Source organism: Phragmites australis, chromosome 4 (genome assembly GCF_958298935.1).
Source record: "Phragmites australis chromosome 4, lpPhrAust1.1, whole genome shotgun sequence".
Lineage (NCBI taxonomy): Eukaryota > Viridiplantae > Streptophyta > Magnoliopsida > Poales > Poaceae > Phragmites > Phragmites australis.
Window position 1 is genome coordinate 42,171,811 of NC_084924.1, and position 20,990 is coordinate 42,192,800.

The window sequence follows — 20,990 nt, forward strand, 5'->3', positions numbered from 1 at the left end:
TAATCCAAAAATCATGAAACTAATTTTTTTAGTCTTCTTATATGATCCTATATCTTTTAAAAATACATGAACTCACGAATTAGTTATTGTAACATACATGATTGTGTAAATGTGTTACGACTAGATTAATTCATAACTGATCCATCACACCTCAAAAATTAGTGAAACCACTTTTATTAGTTTATTTATACTATGATTTATGTAGAAAAAATAATAGTATACATGAAAAAGTTAATTACAGTGCTGTTTCTTAACATATTCACTTTATGCTTGTGAACTTTGTAAAAATTATAGAGAAATTAATAAAACTCTAAATAAAGCGAAATCAATTTTAAAGATCCTCTTAATATACGTTCTACACAAGAAAAATATGTATTTGCATGTTAAATTTTTTCTTAACCTGAGTTAATAATTGAGCCGCACGCTTCAATTTTTTTTCATTTTTTCAAACTTTCTCCCTATAGAATATAATGCAAATGATATTATTTTTGAAAATTATTTTCACAGAAGGACTTAGAATTGTGTCTAGTTTTTTAAGATTTGTTTTTAAATTTTTTTCAAATTTTTTAATTTAAATTCGGTTACCGCTCGGTTTATGAAACCGAGCCGGACCGAGATGACCAGTTATCGTGATTTTTGCTCGGTTACTGTCGGTTTTTTAATCCTGGTTCATGCATAATACATCTCAATCGAAGTGCCCTGAACTCTAAGGCCATCTCCAAAATAATCGGCTTTTCCATTCTGTAAAATTATGCTGACGAGTTTTTGTACTTTTTGCTGATCCAAGCAGCTGGTATCACTCTCCAACGGCTTCAGTATCAGGCGGCACAGTGTTGCAGAAGAAAAACGGCAACGGCAAATTTGCGGACGAAAAAAGATCCCACAACACTGCAGTGGGTGAATGATCGTAGATCCGAAAGAAGGATGAGAGTAATGGAAGGTAAGAAATAGAGTAGCTATTGAAGATAAAAAGAATAGAGGATGATGTAATAATATTAGAGGATACAGAGGATAGATTTTTAAAATATCTGTTGAAGATAAACTAAACCAAACGAGCATTCTGCACTGCACATACAACAAGCATGAACTCTGAGTTCAAACAAAATCGAAGTGCCCTGCACTCTAAACCAAACGAGCATTCTGCACTGCACATACAAGAAGCATGAGCTCTCCTACACTGGCTAGTATGGAGTCATACATACAAGGCCCACCAGAAAACCCATCTGATCAGTATTCAGAGCTGCTAACATTCTTCCGCGCATACGAACTCTGATCAGCTCAACCATCAATCCTGCATGCGCCCAGGTGGAAAGCAACCACTTATTTCTGCAAGTACATGTGTATGTGTTCCTTTTCATTCTCGTTCAGCTGTGCTGTAGAGCAACAAAAATCACCGGCAGTCGGGACTGAACCGGGAGCATGTTATTACGACTATGAGCTTGCGTTTATTTATTCACGAGCCCTTCGATGCAAGGAGTGTTCTCATAGAGAAGGAAAGCAAATCATCAACCAGCAGTTTGTACTCGGCTCCATCGGTTGTCATCCTTATCGATCTGGTGGATATAGCTGTACCGGTTTTCTCTGATGTAAGTCACTCCGGACCATATTCCTCGAACAAGAAGGGTGCTTGCAAACACCATGCTCCCAAATGTGCAGACCACCTGTGCGCGAAAAAAATATGAACCAGTTACTGAAAGAAAGGAATGAAATCTGCAACAAGCGTCAGTGCAACAGAATGCAAGGTCCTTTTGTCATGTGCTCCTCAAAGAACCTTATTCTGGTGATCCAGCCAGTCAGCCACTGAAACATTTGTAGACATTCACAAAGCTGGTAATTTCTCAACTAATCATCAACTTTTCTTAAAGCACTACTTATGGACTTGGCGTCTCTCCCAGAAACAAACTTATTTTGAGAGGTCCAAGAAACAAACTTGACATGAAGTTTGTGTATATTTAAAGCAATGAGAGGTAGATGACAAGAACACCGTGTGGGCTGATCATTTAAAAGCAGTTAGGAGATACATCCAAAATGCTGACCAATGTGAGCCTAATTAATATCTCGATTCTCACACAGAAAGCTGGCCATCTGCCGATGGATGCAGTTGCTGGGTATTTTTCCCTGACCTGATATTCGGCAGATGCGACCCTATCCTAATTGGTGCATTGATTGCAGAGATCAACCACAACTTGATATTAAATAGGGGATGACCAAGTGAACCGGGTTGTCTGGAATAAAGTTTTTCAGTCAGCACTGGTAGCCAGGAATATAACATGAATGACATACAGTGGCTTGACTGGCTTCAATATGGATTAGACTGGAAAATTACTTGTATCCAAATATAATTCTTAAGTGTGTCTTGATCCTACATCGATATTTTCTGATTCTTGCCAATTTATTTGTCATCTACAACCACAAGTGGGACCTAGCTTTACATTCTTAAGCGTTAACTAGCCCTAGCTCAAAAAGTTCACCTGTTGCGCAATTTTACAATAGTGTTAACTAGACCTCAGCAAATTGGGCCTGGCCTACGCCCAAAACTGGCTCAATTTAGCTCCAGCCCGATAAGCCCAATAGCTATTCAGTGCCATGCCTGGGCAACAGTTTAGCATCCCAAAATTAACTGGGCCGGGATGGAAACTTATTTTTACTATTTTACACCGTGAAAATAAAAAGGTAACCAGCCTGAAAAACACAGGCCTGGTAGCCTCATTGGGCCAGGTCTGGGCAGCAATTTTCGGCCAGAACCAAATGGGGCTTTTCTCGGCCCGGCACAGAATATGCTCAGGTCTGTGTTAACACTGCCATATCATTCTTGCTATTTTTGAAGGCTTAGTGACAATCCCCTTTGATAGGATTCAATAAGGGCCTAATTAGACAATTATGTGGCCATAGAGGGGCTTGATTGCACAAGGTCAAATAGCAGATGGGCTTGAATCAACAACATTGGGTTAGAATTGGTTGACTGGACATGATTGAAGGGTATAAGGGCTTATAGCGCATTTTTGTTGTTTTGCTTATCAACTGAGAATTGCCACTGGGGTTGTGATAAGCACAGATAAACAGGCTCCCACAGGGTCTATAATCCAGCAGTTAGCACTTAGCAGTAGACCCACCTAAAACACGACACCTGATGATAATTAGAAGTTCTATTGTTCGAATGAAGGTGCCAGCAAGAATGTTACTATGGCTAGAAAGTAAAAATTAGTTAAACCTTAAAAATACTAGATGAAGAGTGCCAGAGTGGCTTATCAGTTATCATACAGCAAACGATATGAACATGCATCATATTGAAATAGGAATATCCCCATTCACAAATCCTAATCAAATTCACAAGTTATTATGCTTGATTAAATATATCGTAATCCAAAACTCACATCTGGCCAGTATTTTCACCTATCACTCAGATATAATTACGGTTCACGTTTCCGTGCAGGTCTCAGCCAGATATGACGAGGAGATGCTGCATGACCTCAAGCTGAGTTTAGTAGCTGCTGTAGAAGATGACCCTCACACTGCCCCAGTACCCTACCTAATGAATTGGATGATTCAGCTGACTTGAGTGATGCAAATTTCTACTTTGGCTAGTTCTACTTAATCATCTAGTGCCCTATGCTTTATTTGTACTAAAGTTCGAGCTATCTCAATCCTCTGTCATCCAGTAAACCTTATGAATTAGGATGTGCTTCCGCATCCATACCTGAACCTATTTTCCTTTTGTACTATAGAACTAGGGCGATCCCCTGGTTCAAGGGAAATACATATCCAATTAACTGAGCATTATATGTACAGCTCTAACCATGTGATAGAACAAGTAACAATCCTAGCATCATACATCATCCATGCGAGGTCTCATCAGTTTCATCAGATTTTAAACCTACAATTTTAAGAATCAAAGCGACCAACAATCAGAATTTGAACGAATTCTGCAAGCAGCATGGAAATAATGCCTCATCAACATGAACTAGCTACTTGATCCCTGAACCAAGATGCACATTAGAAGCACAAGCTACACTGCTATCCACTTTGCAAAACACGAACCATTAAACTTCACGCATGCCACGAGCATCAGGCAAGCATTGATCAAGTGATACTATTTGCTCACATTTTTTTAGATAATGGAATAACAAAATATTCCGACCTCTGTATCAAGGATACACACAGCCGTCATTTGCTCACAATTGGTATGAAACAGGCCATGAAACAGGTGAGCATATGAATGAATCCCTCACCTCAAGAAGCCCCTTTAGGATCCACAGGAACGTCAGAACCAGCACGCCATTGACCGAGAACTTCACCTGCACACGCACGGACAACACTGGATCAGACCAAATACCGAGAGAGATCTCAACCTTCTTCCGTGCCGCCAATTTCGAACCGAAAGCTGAAATCGAGGAGACACAAGCGAGAGCGGAACGGACCAGCTCGGCTGGGACGGAAGGCGGCAGCACGGTCCTGGCAGCGCGGCGCGCGCGGCGGGAGGCCTTCCTGAAGACGGAGTGCAAGAACCGCACCAGGAGGTCCAGGCTGCGGTCCTCTTCCTCGTCATCGTCCTCCTCGGCGTCGTCTTCGTCCTCCTCGCTGCCGTCCCGATAGGAGGCGGCGCCCGAGAGGTCGCCGACCCAGGGGCGGGCGTCCGGGACCACGACGACGGCGTCGGGGTGGCGGCGGCGGGCGGCGCGGAGGAGGCGAATTGGAGGCGAGGGGCGCAGGTGGCGTGGGGAGGCGGACGGGGAAAGGTGGAGGAGCCGGTGGGAACCGGGGCCGGGGAGGAGAAGGGGGAGGAGGGAGGTGGAGGTCGCCATGGGAGAGGAGCCAGCGAAGTGCGAAGAGAAGCTGGTGAGTTGGTTCCCCCGCGACTCTACTCCTTCTCTTATCTTTTTTACATTACCGTTTTGGTTTTTTTCTTTTACAGTTATCAAAGGAGTTCTTGTTTCAAATTCTCGTATTATTAAGAGATATGTAACTTTAATATAACTGTTTCTTTTTTTATTTTTAATAGATAATGATTTTTTTCTCGTAAGATAACGAATTTGACTCATACATGCTGCTCACCGTTCTCATCTTCGGTGACAGCATCACAACCTTACAACATTAATCCATCTTCGACAGGTGATTGTTTTACTTTCCTCGCCGTCCGTCCTCCGTCATCATGATCGGTGGGCTTGGCCGATCCACTGAAATTGCTTGCCTCAACAGTTTAAGGCTGGAGTGTGAGAGTTTTCGTTTTAATATCATAAAAATCATATTTAACTGCTTTGTATCTTATTTTAAACACGTAGAAAGACTGTGTACCTTTATATTAAAGACAGAAGAACAAACTAAGTACAAAAGTTCTCCCAGAGGAGGGAACGCCCACACACACTTATCTATGTTTTGTAACTTTCGCTCTGGCATTTCGACGACAACCAATACTTCTACCACTGTATATTATGTCAGTTTTTTAGCGTCACTTCTACGCTTAAAATAAGGCTGTAGCTGGACTATTGTATTCAAGATCCAAATTGTCCGACAGCATCCAGATTGAAGTGTGAATTTAAGGCCGTATAGATGTAAAAAGTTACTGTTAATGAACGCCACCACGGCAAATTTCGTTTTGTGATACAGGCAAATATTTGGGTCGAACCACACTTCATCAAACCCAATTTTACCACAAATTCTAGGCAGGCATCGTACATTACTAAACCAGATCGCAAACTTTTCAACCCTTTGATTAGCCAAACTGTACACGAGTGTACACCAGAATCCTTCTCGGCAACAAAAGGTCCCAAGGAAAAAGGTCGCAGCCCAACACCAGAATCCTTTTCAGATGCGAGAATTGTTCACCATCAGCCGCCGGCTATTCATTCCACTTTCAATGAATCTGCAAATCGAAATGATCCTTAAAATTTTTCACATGGTTCAACATAGCTGCAGAAGAAATGCAAGAAGCAAGGAAAAATGGCAGTGGAAGAGAAGCTGGAAACTTACGAGAATTATCTATGCTACTGGCACCGGTATCTGAAGTGAAAGCATCTGGAGTAATGTTTCCAAGCTCCTCGTCCCAAATGATGCCTCTTTGCTGGGGGAAAAATACTATTAATCGTTACTCGTTGTTCTGGAGGACTTGAAACGTTCAAGGCGTCCAATGCAAACCTGAGGAAATTCAGAGAACTGAGCCGTTCTAGCCATATGAACATTTGCTGGATTTTGGATGATCCCGTATGATTCTGGACGCCAGAACCCTTGTTGAGATGCCCTGTACAGATTAAGATGCACATTGCTCATTTGCGGGTTGTATCCCGGAAAGGCAGAGCGAGCATCTTGTGAGCAAAGGATCTACAATGACAAAGATTAATGAAAGATCAATCAATGGGCAACGGGGGCTATTAAATAAAGATAAGTTCTTTGTCCCACAGAATTGAGCTTTGCCATCTTACATCTTGTAGGTTGAGATTGCAGTTCGGCTCAGGACTGATAGCTGAGAGCTTCATTGAAAGGAACTGAAATCCAATACAAAACATGCGCTTGAAGTTTCAGTCGTTGGCTATTTATGTAACGGTTTTATCTTTATGCTTTTCTAATTCCTATGATGTTCGTTGGTCGCAACATATTGTACTAATGTACAAGGTTGTGTGCACCGCAAGGTGCAGAAGCCGGAAACAATGTTTCCATTATCTAATTTTTTTTTATAAAATGTCCAAATAAAAGTTTTGAAATACTTACATGAACCTGCCGCTGCAGAGATTGCACATAGTTTATGATCTCATCAAGCATCATGGCCTTGCCTGTAATCTGCCTTGTCATAAGCAACATGTTCACATTGGTTAGAGTACAACATCCCCACATCAATATGAGCAAAAGATTCTGCTTGATGACATTCATACCTTGTTGCAACCCGGGACGAGGTCTTGAAGAAGCTTCATCCTGTCATTTATCTTTTCCCTTCGAAACTGTATTTCGGATTTCCAGGTTATGACAAGAGACTTGCACATTGCAGGACCATTAATTATGTTGTTCAAGAGATAAATTACTCTTTCTGCAAGGCTGTGGCTATTGGTGGATTGGCCGCGCTTTGCTCGGACATGCACGTAGTCCTCTCTGCTGGTATCAGCATCACCTGCCTTCTCATCAGCACCCTCCGGCTCCATGCTGACTTCTCGCTGAGACAATGCACCGGTTTCAGCCTGCAGTAATACATTTACAAGTAAAATATAATGAAACAGATCTATAAGAAAAGGAATCAAATACAAGCGAACAGATGAGAGCAAGCAAGATAACCTCCAACTTCCTTACTTGAGAATGTATTGATGAACTGTCCTCTCCAGAACCCTTCCTTTTACCACCCTTTAAACACTTCCCCGCGCTGATATTTCTACTTAGCTGAGTATCTGGGAAGAGTTGGGAACATGGAATGTTATTAGTCAGAACCTTCACAGATCAACAGTCATTATTCCTAAGAAAATGAACTGATAAGAAGTATACCACCGGTAGAACTGTAAAGCTGAACCCCCTCTTGCTGGCCTACATTGTGCATCGGAAAGACGATAGGCTCATTGAAATCCATGGTATGGTCTAGTGAAGCAAGCAGGTTAGCTCCGATTGCGAAGTACTGCTCTTCGTCCCTTCCAGGATCAGTGCTGGGAGGGGAATACATCTGCCAAGAATCAATGATCAATCACATGATACTCGTCATATTGCAAACTGAAGATAGCTATATTCATATTGCAAACTGAAGGTACCTTTATCTCTTGTATTAGACAGATCCTCCCATGAACATATGTACTACTGAAGAAATGGAAGTCACCAACCTGAGCCTGATACTTGATCTGTTGCAATCATTTTAGGGAATGTCTGATGACCTTCTAACTTGCCAGCTTTGCCAAGTGAAGGAGCTTTACTTAAAGGGTGGAGTAGATCGAGAGCTGGACAGTCAATTCCTTGCAAGGCTCAACAAGGAACAACTAACGCTTGCAGCCTTACATAAAGATTGTCCAAAGTGAAAAGGTTAAGTAAGCCTGATGCAATAGACAAACACAAGGGCAAAAGTGGAAACCGAGTTCTGGAATAGAATTGTTGGTACTACTAGTACTAACAACCATGCGTCCATGCACCAGCTGGATCACATCCAGAGATCAGAATAAAGAATTCTGAATGAAGATCAATTACAGTTGGTACTGCAATCTGAAGACCAAGTGACCAACCCAAGGATCAGATGCTACTGTCATCCAGTGTATGGGCCAGCCCAGAATAAGGTTGATTATTAAGCAATGAACCGGACCCATCTAAGGTTAAACCCTCTGAAACATGGCACTATTGAACTTGTGTCCTCCAGATTTTCTTACTAACCAACTAATGAGCCTACAGTTTGAGGAACTATGCAATTTTCTTTCAGAACAATATAAAAAACTCTCCAAAGATTAACTTGTAACGTATGGACCAGTTCTAGCATAGGGAGGTGAAATGGACTACACCATTCGGCAGAATTGCATAGATGTTGAATGTCAATTCAAGTTCCTGCAGCCACTAATGATTGGGCATCAATTAGAGCTCCAATTCCTCATTGTTTTTCTCATATTTGTAAGGTACAATGCCGAAACAAAGTTAGCTAGTCGTACACACTGCCACATTCAATGGAAATATGAGAATTCAGAAACCACAGAAATATAGAATCGGATCCACAGAACAAGAAAGAGGGTAACAGCTAAGAAAGTGCGACCTTCCAAAGGGGAACCACGGAAGCAGATTATGGTCTATGATCGAGAAAAGCCAAAAAGTTCTGGTTGAATTCTCGTGGCGACGGTGGAGGATTCCTCAGAACTCAACAGTGAGTACTGTCCCTCCAGCCATCCAAATTTGATGCCGGAACTATAAATGATCCATCAAACAGGATGAGAAATGCAGGATTTACACACGTTGTGGACGTTTCCTTGTCACTCATGCACATCCTATAGCATGACGATGTAATAATCATCAGGAGATTCAGAAGCAAAGTTCGAACAAGTGAAAAGGTCAAGAAATGCTGAAACTTATCCCTTTTCTTAAAGCAAAGATTAAGAAAGATGTGAAGAGGCAAAACTCGGATGCAGAGCAGAAATCGTTTGGTAATAAGATGTCACTTCATGAGTTACTAGTTCTCTTGCCCCATAATAATTTCTAAATATAAGAGAAAGAGAGGAATGTTCATGTACTGTTGAAAAAGACAGTGAAGAGTGCTCATGGAGGGAGGAAAGCAATTCACCATCTTCAAAGAAAACATCATACTGCAGTACTATTTGTAAGTAAAAAAGATGAAATAGGATATCATGCACCGGTACTTGTCCTAAGTGCAAAACTATTTCCCAGTAAAGAGCATGGCACAGTACATATAAAGTACAGACAGTAGAGGAAGATTTCGTATTACCAGCACGGAGGCGAGAGCTGCTGCTCCCCCTGTTCCTCCTCTTTTGATCAGCAGCTCCGCTGTTACCCACCAGCCTTTGGTAGAGTGAATAGTGTTCACCATGTAGTGGCATGCGGACATGTGGCTAGGACTGTATAATGAATAGTTGGAGACCCCACTTTTTTCTCCAGTTTTCCACCATCATCTCACCGTCCCATATTTAGCACACCTCAGTATAAACATATAGCAGCAGCGCAGTAGTTCACTTCGTGTAGAAGACTAGTCGAGTAGTTGCATGCTCGCATCGCCACAAGATTATCCAAAAATTGGTCCCTGTTTGGTCTTGCCCAACAAGCACCACCTGTTTTACTATTGCACATTGCCATAATACCCGTAGATGAGGGCACAAGCAAAGCTAAAGGGAACATTCCAAGTGTCCATGTAGCAAGCAGTTCATCGGTGTCCTGTTTCACCTGAAAACCTTTCAGAATCTGGTGCCCATTGCTACCACCTGTTTCTGCTGCCAGAATTATTATTGAGCAATAGTAGAGCGGTGGAAGCCTGTAGGGGGCTGGACATCGAATAATACAGTCAAAGCAAAGACCTGCAGCAGGGGCATCCTGCCAGAGGTAGAGGTGTATTGGCAGCGAATTGGATTCGTGTTCTCACAGTCCGGAAACCTGTAGAAGAGGCTTGTTGGCGTTTGTGCAGTACCGTGCAGCTTCCATCGTACTACTCTTGTTCCCAAGGTAATCCAAGTGAAGGGAATAGAGATTCGGTCTTGCTGCAATCGTCTTCCTTTGTTTCAGGATTAGCGCATGCTGTAAAAGCAAAACACATCAGAGCAGAAAATAAATGTCTTGTGACGAGTAAGACGTCCACAAGTAATGAATTTGTATTTTACACTGCGAATGTTCCTCAAATATTATAAGCGAAGAATTAAGCAGTACAGATGAAGAGTCAAACAGTACAGATTTAGTACTGAAACAAAGAACGCTTCTCCAAAAAGGCAGCCGAAGCGGATACAACTTTCATTTGTACACCAGGTATGACATCGTTTTGACAAATGGTAGAATGGACAGTAGATAAGCAACAAATGATGCATATAAACAAAGATTTGGGCATCTAGCACTGAAAAAACAAGCATGTTTACTTTGTAAAGCAGCTACAGCGTGCAATTATGCGGCCACGCTGTGTAACTCCTACCGCATAAAACATATACACCAACCACAAAGGAACCCAATCAAAATTCAGATCAACAATTATAACAATAAGATCACCTGTCAATAAAACACTTCAATACTTATCCCATCTGGATTTATAAAATCTACAAACTCTTTGTTCCCATGCTCTCCCCCCCACAATCTTTTCAGTGCACCAAACCACAAGCAAAGAGTTCATCTCACAGAAAGTTGAAGCCTTTCTCAGGCTCCGAGACGCTCCGTACACCTCTGAATTTAGTACTGGTAACGGTGGCTCACAGTCCCAGTCCAAACATAAGTGATCAGTCAGAAAGCTAAATCTCATGGCAGATATTTCATGGTTTAATAACATAATATCAAGGATAAACAATGCCAATAGTCAATAGAAGATGTGTAAACAAAGCTGAGTAGATGCACGCCTACACAAAAAAAGTGGCCTTTCTTCCTGTGGTCAATGTAAAGCTCACTTTAAAAAAAATGAGCAATCTTTGGTCCCCAGCTCCAAGCCACCTGTGGTGGAGGAAGAGCTCTATAGTTCATTCAACCCATCATAGACCACAGAAAGCAGCATGGTATGAAAGCGCCAAGCAGAAATTGCTTTACAAGTTAACTATGATCGCCGCACACTATCCCCAGTCTGATATGACTGAATTGCTTAGAGAAATGATCCAGCCAGAACTTAAAAGCACCTCAAAGTTCAGCTTAACTGAGAAATGTGGACAATTCAAGGATAAACTTGTAGCACTAAAGTGAAGATTCTGCTCCATTTATAGACAATATCTCAGATCCCAGAACCAGCAATTTCCTCAATCAAGACAAAATCTCTTGAAGAATTTTGCCTGGACCAGTTCATACTTCAAATAAATGATAATACGAAAGCAAGCTCACTAGAACAATGTTATCAACGTTCTAAATCATTCAGGTGAGGCAACCTTGAAGGAGAATAACAGACCCAGACATTGCAGTTCCATAGAAGACAATAAAAGGCCAGTCTGATGCAACGACATATCATATGTATATTTTCCATCATAAAACATGCATCTGCAACCGATGAATAGATAAATAAATAAGTAAATGAGGACGCACAATAACAGCAGCAGCAGCCGCCGTCGCCTTTGTCCCAAGCAAATTGGGGTAGGCTAGAGACAAAACCACAAGATCCAACTAAAAAGATAATGAGAAAACAATAATGATAATAAAGAAACTAGTAATAGTAAAATATAAAAGTAATAATGATACAAGGAGACCGATGCATTAAATGAGAACACACGGGGATAATAAAATTAAACTTAGACAGAACCATGACAATGCAAATGCAGATAACACAACTAATAATATATCTGGAAAGACAACCATCCAATGCTTGCAAGAATAATATATGATACATTGATACAGAAGCACTGATAACCCAGTAACTCATGTAACATAAGAACCACAGCCAAAAAATTATTTTACCAGCTAGTTTACGAGCTAGTTTATTATAGATTTATTTTGCCAGAGTAAATACATCTATGGATGGCACAAAAACACATATGATCAAGACCCACAAGCGTCAGGATCCTGTTCCTGACTTCCTGACAGATAAACTTTTAGGGCAGCCAAACATTGTTTTTAATCACACTGATTTATAGCCTCAGCTACCAACCAAAACATAGTCCTTCAGTACGTTGCATACGTCCTACACTATTCGCATGTCCTTTTGTATAAGATTGTAGAGTTGCATGATTCAACACAGTGAATCCTCGCGCATAAAAATTACAAAAATCATGCATAAGCCATCCTGTGGTACATATTACAATAAATAAAACTGCAATGTACCACGCTGTTTGATGTTCAGCTCTAATAGTCTTATTGTATACAAGAAGGAAACTTGAAACTAGAAATATTTCACTGTTTCAAGAAAAAAAAAGGGGCACCAAAATGGTGCGTGCTTCCAATTATTACAACTCTAGATGATTTCATTTTGTAATCTCTTAAATGTACTGTGGTGAATAATAGCGGAACCTGATTATCCTATTTATCACTTTACTAATGAAAGTAACCTGTAATATTGAAGGAATACATCTAACAAGGAAATGCACATCATACTGACATTGTGATATATGTGGAGAATATGCATGAGCAATAAAATTAACCTATCAATGTTATAAATTGCATATTCAATGCAAATGAATCAAAGAAGCGCCCTGAAGTTTAAAGCAATTATTATCGTAGCCATACATCTCTACACATTGAACAAATCACCATAGCTAGCTCACTCATCTGAGAATAGAACAGCAGTAATTTTACTATTAGGGCATGGATTGCATTGATATCATCAGAAAACTGAAAAGACAGGATCTAAGATAGTAAGGGGATATATGAGGATAAGGGTTCTGTTCACATGCATAAGTGCAACTTAAAGATATGTACAAGACGGTCTACCCGTCTATATAGCCCTTCTTACAAAACACTCTTAGCGTACAAGTAAAACCCATGAAATGACTTCAAAGGAAGTCACGGCGGCGACCATCAAGATTGCAGTTCGGCGTGATGTTCCTCCGTTGATTTCCAAAACTATGCCCAAGAAAACCGTGATTCCCAATAAACGGGAGTCTGTCCGAGTCCCCATTGATCACTGGAAGACTAAGTGGGCAATATGGATTGTTCCCCCGGCCATAGTTCCAAAAGGTTGGACTGGGCCTCTTCAGCCGCCGCTTATTGGCAGTCCAAATTTCCACAAACCTTGCCTTCGCACTCATTCTCCCTCTAGAACCCTCTCCATGATCTTTGAACTTCACTACAAACTTCTTCCAAAGATTATCATCTGCTGCAAGATTCCTCATTTCCTTGCACGTGCACTCAACCCTTGCAAGATCCACCCCAGGAACAAGCTCCAAGACCTTAGTCTTGAGATCAACAGGCAGAGCCATCAAGCATGGTGGCAACCCCAAATTGTTCAGTTGGCACAAGGATATCATCAGTGGCAGGCACATCTCATCCTTCAGCACTCTCCACAGCTCAAGAATCTCCCTCTCCTGCACTTCGCTCAGACGATGGCTATCCAGATACAATAAGGGCTCAAGCTTTGGCAGCTCCAAGCACAACCGGCGCACCTCAGATTGTGCCCCAGGCACATACCCGTATACCATCACAAAATTCCCTATCAGGGAGAAGTTCAGCACCGCCACCTTCCCCTCCTCAGCCACAGGTAAGATTGTTACAAGCTCTGGTATGGTATACTTGATGGTTAGTGGCTCCAAAGCACCTGACGGCCAGTCCCGCGGCAGCGAGAGGTGAGACCCCATCGGATTTGAGGTGAGGAAGCCGGCATCAAACAGAGCTGCATGTAGGGCTGCTACCAGGCGACCGACAACGGTTCCCTCAGCGCCACCCGCGTTCTCCACCTCCCTCTTGAGATCCCTAAGCACGCAACTCGACCAGCCCTTTGTGGCATCGACCGCCTCCGCCATCACCGCATCCGGCGGACAGGACGCGGCCGGTACGCGAGGGTTCGCGTCTACAGCTTGCGCCAGCGACGAGGAGCCTCCAGTACCAGGCTGCTCCGGACATTTGCCGCGGTCGACAGCCTTCGCGATCGAAGCAGAGCCCGGGCTAAGGTTCCGGGGCAGGTTTTGAGCCGGCGGCGCGAGGGGCTTGAGTGGGTAGAGGGTGAAGAAGACGAGGTCACCGGACGCGAGACCGAGAGCGGGGAGCGTGGCGGTGGGGACGGGCGAGACGAGCTCCTCGGAGCGGTTGAGGGAGAGGCGGACAGATTCCGCGGGGACGGGCTGCGCCGCGAAGAGCTTCGCGGCGAGGAGGGCCCTCAGGTCGGCGAGCGTGGCCGTAGGCGGTAGATCTATGCGGTGGGTCTCGGCCGTGGCGCCGCCGCCGCGCGCCTCCATAGATCGCAACCGAAGCTTCATGGTGATTTTTTTTTTTTTTTTTTTTTTTTTTTGCGATTTGGATGGATGGGGACGAGACGAGTGAATTTTTTATTTTTATATTTTTAAATCGAAAAAATGTAAAAGTAGATGTCGTTTTTAAAAAATCACATATCTAAACTCAAAATAGTATTGAAATAGCCATGAAAAATTCTGAAAAAATTAGTGGTGTGCAAGATGTTATAATCTAGCTAAAAAAATTAACTCAAACACTTACTTGGACAATGAAAAAAATAATAAATTTTATCGTACCAAGTCTGATTATTTTGAAAGTATTAGAATACTATATTTTTATATTTTTTTAATCTATCCTTCGTTGAAATGGCTACACGTGCCTGTTGTATGGACGCTAGGAGTCTAGATGAGCTTTCAAGATGGACATCTATTTTTATAATTTTTTTATTTAAGAAATATAACAATAAAAAAAGCTCAGAAGTCGTCGAGATGGCACTTGACTTGAGAATGGGATGGCAATTGAGAATTGGACCGGCCATGGGAGGATGGGGGGTTTGCTATTGCAGGCAGAGATTGTGACGGGCTAGAATAGTCTAACGGGCTGGGCAGAAAATGCCCGGGTTGTGAATAATGGTTAACAAGCTGGACCAAAGAGGACGAGCCATCTCAAGGCCCAGATAGGCAGCTTGCGTACCTTAGTAGGTTGAGCTTCTTTCCGTCAAAAAGCAAAAGGAAAAAAAAACTAGTAGCTTGAGCTTCTGTTAGCTGGGAGAAAGAAAAAGGACCTCAATGGCAGGGCTGTGACTGGCCGAGCCGAACATTGTCACCGAGCTTGTCCGGCCTGCGGAGAACATTGATAGACGTGTGGTGTGGTGTGGTGTGATGTGATGCGAGACGCAAGGATAGGATGAACATGAACCTCGTTTCTTTTCGAGCAGGCAAAAGCAGCTCTGATGAAAGCAGTTGACCGAGACCGGCCAGGGTGGTACGTACTACTCGGTAGCTAGTACCGGTACCGGACTGTGCCGTGCTATGGTCTATGGACGTCGATCTTTTAGGAAACTCAGCGCTCCAACGATTACTTGCTTAAGTTTTGGCCTCCTTTCTTGTCCTCTGGCACAATGATATCCCGCAAGAGTGCGGCGAGCCATGCATGTGTCCGGCAGGTGGCGTTCGACACATGCGTGAAGAACAGACGTCAGTACCTGGTTGCACGAACAGATGCATCATGCATCCGAGCGCATCGTTTGGTACATCAGCACATCCTCGATCGCCACGTTCTACTGTCATAACGCGCCTAAGTTACGGACCCAGCCACCTGCGTGAGGGCTAGGACCCTCGTCAGAGAGGTGGCAGGGTGAGTAAGTTTTTTAAAACCGAGACACGATGGTAGCAGCGGGCCGGTCCGGCGGAAACACCGCCGGAAGGCGCTAGGCGACACCGCAAGCCCTGCCGGCTGCCCTGTCTACCGCTGGCGAGCAGGCTCCCTGCCACCGGTTCCGCAGCAAAGCCGCGCCAGGCCACCCTTGTCGTCGCTTCCACGCGTCGCAAGCGTACAAACGCCAGACGCCAATAACGAGCACGGCCATGCGGAGCGTCACAGGCGACGCCCACGCACACGCGCTCGTTTGCTCACAGACCCGCCGAGACGACGAGCACGAGAGGAGACCCCGCCACCGCTGCAGGCGCTGCTGCTCCCCGACGGATTCAGCTGCAGGCACATGGGATGGTTGGACACTGGGCTGGGGGAGACCCGCGCCGAGCCGAACACGAACACGAGCACGAGCACGAGCAGAAGCAGAGCGGTGGGTGCATGCATGGCTCGCCCTTCGCATCGCTAGGTGGCTGGCTCGGCAGTCGAGCGGCACGTGCTGTCTCATCTGGAGAGGCAAGGGCCAGGGGCGAGGGGAGCCTCGCGCTCGCGCGCGGTGGGCGGCTAGCTATGCTACGTCCCACCCCACCCCACCCCCCTCCCCCGGGTGGATGCACTGTGCGCGCATCGCCCTTCCGGGACGCTGCCGGTGTAGACGGGTCCAACATTCAAACGCGTCGCTTCCGGTTTCCTGTACCGGCAAAACATTGGGGCGCGACAGCGCGACTGTGGCAAGGTACAACCCGGTGCAAATGCAAAAGCATCAATGTTTCAGGACGCGCGGCAGCGGCATTATGCATCTAACGATCGACGGGCGCCGGTGAGGACTAGGCTAACAGTCCTTTTTTAAATGAGAAGTGCTCCTGCTCATTGTTCGAAAATAAAGAGCGTCCTTGCTTATTGTACAACCTATGTAGGTTCAAATTTCAGGAAATGAGGACTGAAAATGGCGTTTCGACGGATGAACATCAATTTCCAAATCATGAGCTTCAGTAACTCTGTCATGCATTTTTGCGAAGTCGTCGTTTTATTTTGATATCAATTTTTTTCAAGGTTTTGGTAGCCATTGGCCATTTGACTCCACCAAAATACCTCTCATCTTATCATTTGTCATCTTTCTTTTTTTCAAAACAAACCGATAAGAGAGCTATCTATTATATTAACTAGTGCATCAACCTGCGCACAAGTTAGAAATTTAACTTCCAGCTGAATTCTAGATATTTGTGTTAATAATAGTTGTATGCTAAGATACATCAGCTATTATATTTAAATATTAGAATGTAAAATATAAATGTAATTTTTATTCATAATATTGGAATCATATTTATTATTTGTGAATAGATCTAATTTATAATTTTCATTTTATGTGCTATGCAGATTGATTTTTATTTGTTTCTTGATTTTTTGAAATTATTATTATTTTTAATGTCGTCACCGTATCTCATATTATTTTTTAAAATACATTATAAATTCGTTGATATTATTTTTATGTGATAATCCGTAATATGTTTGCATTTTGTTGTTTTAATTTTGTAATGTTTGATTACACGCATATTTAATTTGCATATTTTAATTGATTTGAAAAGGTGTGTTTATTGCTAACGTAACTAAGTTGGAGTTTGCTAACGTAACTTTATTGGACAAAGGGTATCTAAAAAAAATGAAGAAAAGGAAAGGCAATAAGTAGTCTTGGAGTTGGACTCTATGATTTGTTTTTTAATCTTTTGTTTCTTCTAGTTGATAGTTAGTCAATCAATCAATTCGACGGTCGGATGTTTTGCTTTTTTATGGGAATTTCTAGAATTTTTCTAAGATTAATTTGGAGGCATCAAAAGGAGCCTTCAATTAGTAAATATAAGATAAGCAAAAGAGTCCAACCAACTAACAATGCTTAGTTAATTAGGGAAAACTGAGTAAAAAATCACAACACATTGAGAACCTACATAGCTAAAGTAGACCTAAAACACCGTAACAGTTGACTGTCTATCTAGTTGTATTAGACCAAAGATGGTAAACTCTACCGCATAACAACCTAGAGACAGACCTAAGTCAACTGTCACTCACACGGGGAAGGAAACTCCTAGATGACATCTCCAAGAGGTAACGACATCAAAGACGTCATCAACCCCCACATCCAAAAAAATCTAGAATGAGTTTTCACCCAGAGAGCCTCCCAGAGGAGGCGAGAAGCATCGCAACACCGCCTCTAATGAGGGAACAACACTCTAGGGTGTTGTCGGTGCCGGCATCGACATAAGGTCAAAGCAGGGCTTTTTGCTAGGTGCTCCTACTCCTAATCATGTAGAGGGGCCAAACTCAGTTGAACCACAAGCACAACGCAGCCCCCCTTGAGCATGCGTAGTCTCATATATGAGGGAAGTAGGCAGATCTACAAAGTGGAGAAGCCTGCAAGGCACCGTGACTACGATGAGCACTACGAGAATAGACTTGGAGCACCATTGCCACCACATCAACACCAAGCACAACCTATGGTACTCAGAGCGGTGGTGAACGACCATCGACGTGGAGGTAGCCAAGAGGCTCATGGAGAGCTAGGCTCAGCAACGACAGCCGTCCAAGCGCACTGACGAGCAGATCCTAGTCGGGGCACAAAGATCCCAATGGCAGCACAAAGAAGTTGGCGGCAACATGCAAATCTTGTTGTCACACAGCCATGCCCCTGTGATATCGGGCGCACAAATCTTGCCATTGCATCGCGCCACCACAACGTTAGGCCGCCACACGCACACTGCCATGCCCCATCGTCGTGCTTCTGAGCTACTGCACCCTCGCACCACCGCTGCACCTCTAGGTCACCACGCCAACGAGCGTGTAGATTTAGGTCACCGTGTCACATTGCCGCGCATGCACGAAGATGCGAGGCACGCCAAGAGCTCAGGTGTTACTGTTGGTCCATCAAGGTGCAACACAGTGGATTCCCGATGGAGCGCGACATCCCTCCCCATCGCCGATGTGAGGAACACATATCCCAGCCCCAACGTCGTCATGGATCCGGCCTTAGAGGTTGCCAAGACCGCTAGAGGGAGCAAGATCCAGGCTTAAGACGGTCGAATCTGACAGGTAACAACATGATGAAATGTGTCAACTCGAGATCCAGATCCATGCAAGTAAAGAGTGGGAGAGAGAGGGGGAGAGGGGGAGGATAAATCTGTGGTCAACACCACTAGGTGTGGTCGTTGGCTACTAGCAATGAAGGTGGCCAAGGGATGGCAAGGGCGGTGATGGTTGTTGCATTGAGTTTTTGTCTCCCCAAGTCACCCCATCATTTGACATATTCTTACCTACACAAATTTTTATAGACAAACAATGCTAAGGCTAACCATCCCAATCTCAAATTTAGGGATGACGTGGAACACCAATGGATATTTATGGATCAACGCTAATATAACTTAATTAACTAACTATTTATTTTGATCTAGTCAAAATAAAATAATCAATAAAATGAGTTGAAATAAAATAGATCCATGGATCACTCCACGCTCATCACTACTCAAATTCATCTGCTAGCATGGCAGCATTGACATATTTTATACTCATCCTTCTTAAAGTTCAATCTTTATTGCTTATATTCATTTGAATACGATATCAAATGCACTGTAGGCCCGAGAACAGTGACTAGAGGTGTGGGGGTGAATAGACGCCTAAACAAATTTCTTACAAATTGATAGCATTCTCCTATTCTTTAACCCAACGCACCTCAAAAACACATGTGGAAGCAAGATAGATAAGAACAGATTGTAAGACTTTTAAAACTAAAGCTCATCTTTGGTAAATGAGAACTCTAGATTTTATTTAAGGCTATATCAATATTCATAGCGCAAGAAAGCCATCAACTAGAAGAAAAACTTCTGAACATGAGATAACTAGCCACCAGAAAAAGAGATTTTTCAAGTTGATGAATACAGAGGGCTGAGATGGTTCAAGACCAATTCATATGAGAAGATTAACCCTCTAGCAATAGAAAGAACACCTCTTACACGACCTAAAAGGTGCAGCTATCAAGGAAAACAAAAATCAATAATAAAACACCAAAAATTTACACCAAAATACAGGAGCCAAAAGCAGGAGACTAGAAGAAAATAGATTCAAACGTATGCAAAAATACTCTTTTCATTAAGCTCAAAGGAACACTCTTTTTTTAGCAGATTACAAAATATTTTTATCACAAAAATTCTCACCTAAATATAGGTTAATCGCTCATCTCTTCCTCTCCACAAAACATAAGTAGATGGTTCTCAAAATTCTCCAAAAACTCTTAAATACTCTACCTCAACTACTAGTCATACCCTGTATTTATAGGTCAAGTGAGCTTGATTAATTCTTAAACAATCATATCCCTAAATTGTTATTATCTAACAATACACTCCCACCTACCACTAGGTATAATTTAGTCTGAATTTTTCTCCATCCAGCGAATGGCCATAGCGCCTTTATGAGTTAGCTTAGCTTTGATGCTAGCTTTACGATGATGACACGTGCACTCTATCATTCCACGATAGAGTGCACGTGTCATCATCGCACTCTCAAAGTGTGACTCGCTACCGCTTGCTCTGACCCTAAGCGAGCATCCAGTTGTGGACGTGTGTACTCTGTCTTGTGATCTTGACTGCCGATAAGTCTCTCCCGTTTCCGATCCCTCTAGGCCACCTTGTCACTTACACCGATATTCTTTTCACTTAACTTTATCAACACGCTATCTTCATAATTCATTTCATGGTTTTACTTGAGCTCCATGTACACAGCAAGAATCACCATTGACTCTATTATGCCTCCTCGATCATCTAGCACTAAACACTCCGTTTGACTCCGATCATCCTGCCATCGGGGTCGTCAAAGTTCATTCATCACCAGCATAACACAAAACAAACAAACACATATCTCCAAACTATTTCCAGTTAGTTTCAAATCGAAATTCTCAGCTTAAGACATATCTCAGAAAGGATTATGATTCAGGTCCACACGTCTTGAGTGCCAGACCATCCTGCGTATTTAACTCGCTAGACCGACCATCTAGAATTCTCTCTATAAGAAATATTTCGACTTATACAATTTCTCATCGCCAGACCATCCGACATGTTTATTTCCACCATACAACTATTCTGTAATCTCTCTGCAACAAATAGTCCAGTATATTCTCCAGCGTTCACATCTTTCATCGT

General features: G+C 43.0%; 2 protein-coding genes across 3 annotated transcripts; both read right to left on the reverse strand.

Moving 5' to 3' along the window:
* Positions 1–959: 959 nt before the first annotated feature.
* On the reverse strand, positions 960–4,883 carry LOC133916595 (uncharacterized). Of its 2 annotated transcripts, XR_009909519.1 has the most exons (4): positions 4,419–4,883; positions 4,230–4,295; positions 3,797–3,874; positions 1,523–1,661 (listed from the first exon to the last, which is right to left on the reverse strand). XR_009909519.1 is itself a non-coding variant. In XM_062360332.1 (3 exons), the coding sequence occupies exons 1-3, from the start codon at positions 4,800–4,802 to the stop codon at positions 1,506–1,508; spliced, it is 606 nt and encodes a 201-aa protein (XP_062216316.1). In that variant the 5' UTR covers positions 4,803–4,880; the 3' UTR covers positions 960–1,505. The 2 variants fall into 2 exon arrangements, 1 of the variants encoding a protein (XP_062216316.1); XM_062360332.1 differs by lacking the exon at positions 3,797–3,874 and having other exon boundaries at positions 960–1,661; positions 4,419–4,880.
* Positions 4,884–5,520: 637 nt separating this feature from the next.
* Positions 5,521–14,500, reverse strand: LOC133914813 (F-box protein SKIP22-like). Its single transcript, XM_062357818.1, has 13 exons — positions 13,050–14,500; positions 10,028–10,179; positions 9,832–9,919; positions 7,719–7,805; positions 7,462–7,633; positions 7,273–7,367; positions 7,011–7,163; positions 6,864–6,929; positions 6,703–6,771; positions 6,417–6,479; positions 6,133–6,315; positions 5,968–6,058; positions 5,521–5,860 (listed from the first exon to the last, which is right to left on the reverse strand). The coding sequence occupies exons 1-13, from the start codon at positions 14,463–14,465 to the stop codon at positions 5,841–5,843; spliced, it is 2,655 nt and encodes an 884-aa protein (XP_062213802.1). The 5' UTR covers positions 14,466–14,500; the 3' UTR covers positions 5,521–5,840.
* Positions 14,501–20,990: the final 6,490 nt, after the last annotated feature.

What these genes read in the sequence shown, in the direction of transcription:
- LOC133914813 (XM_062357818.1), bottom strand. Translation starts at nt 14,465, where the DNA reads ATGAAGCTTCGGTTGCGATCTATGGAGGCGCGCGGCGGCGGCGCCACG. An exon ending in AGATTCTGAAAGGTTTTCAG is followed by an intron (nt 7,806 to 9,831) that starts GTGAAACAGGAC and finishes TGATTGCAACAG; the next exon opens with ATCAAGTATCAGGCTCAGGT. An exon ending in GCCACAGCCTTGCAGAAAGA is followed by an intron (nt 6,930 to 7,010) that starts GTAATTTATCTC and finishes TCCGAAATACAG; the next exon opens with TTTCGAAGGGAAAAGATAAA.
- LOC133916595 (XM_062360332.1), bottom strand. Translation starts at nt 4,802, where the DNA reads ATGGCGACCTCCACCTCCCTCCTCCCCCTTCTCCTCCCCGGCCCCGGT. An exon ending in CTTCCGTCCCAGCCGAGCTG is followed by an intron (nt 4,296 to 4,418) that starts GTCCGTTCCGCT and finishes GTGCGTGTGCAG; the next exon opens with GTGAAGTTCTCGGTCAATGG. An exon ending in TCCTAAAGGGGCTTCTTGAG is followed by an intron (nt 1,662 to 4,229) that starts GTGAGGGATTCA and finishes TTTCGCGCACAG; the next exon opens with GTGGTCTGCACATTTGGGAG.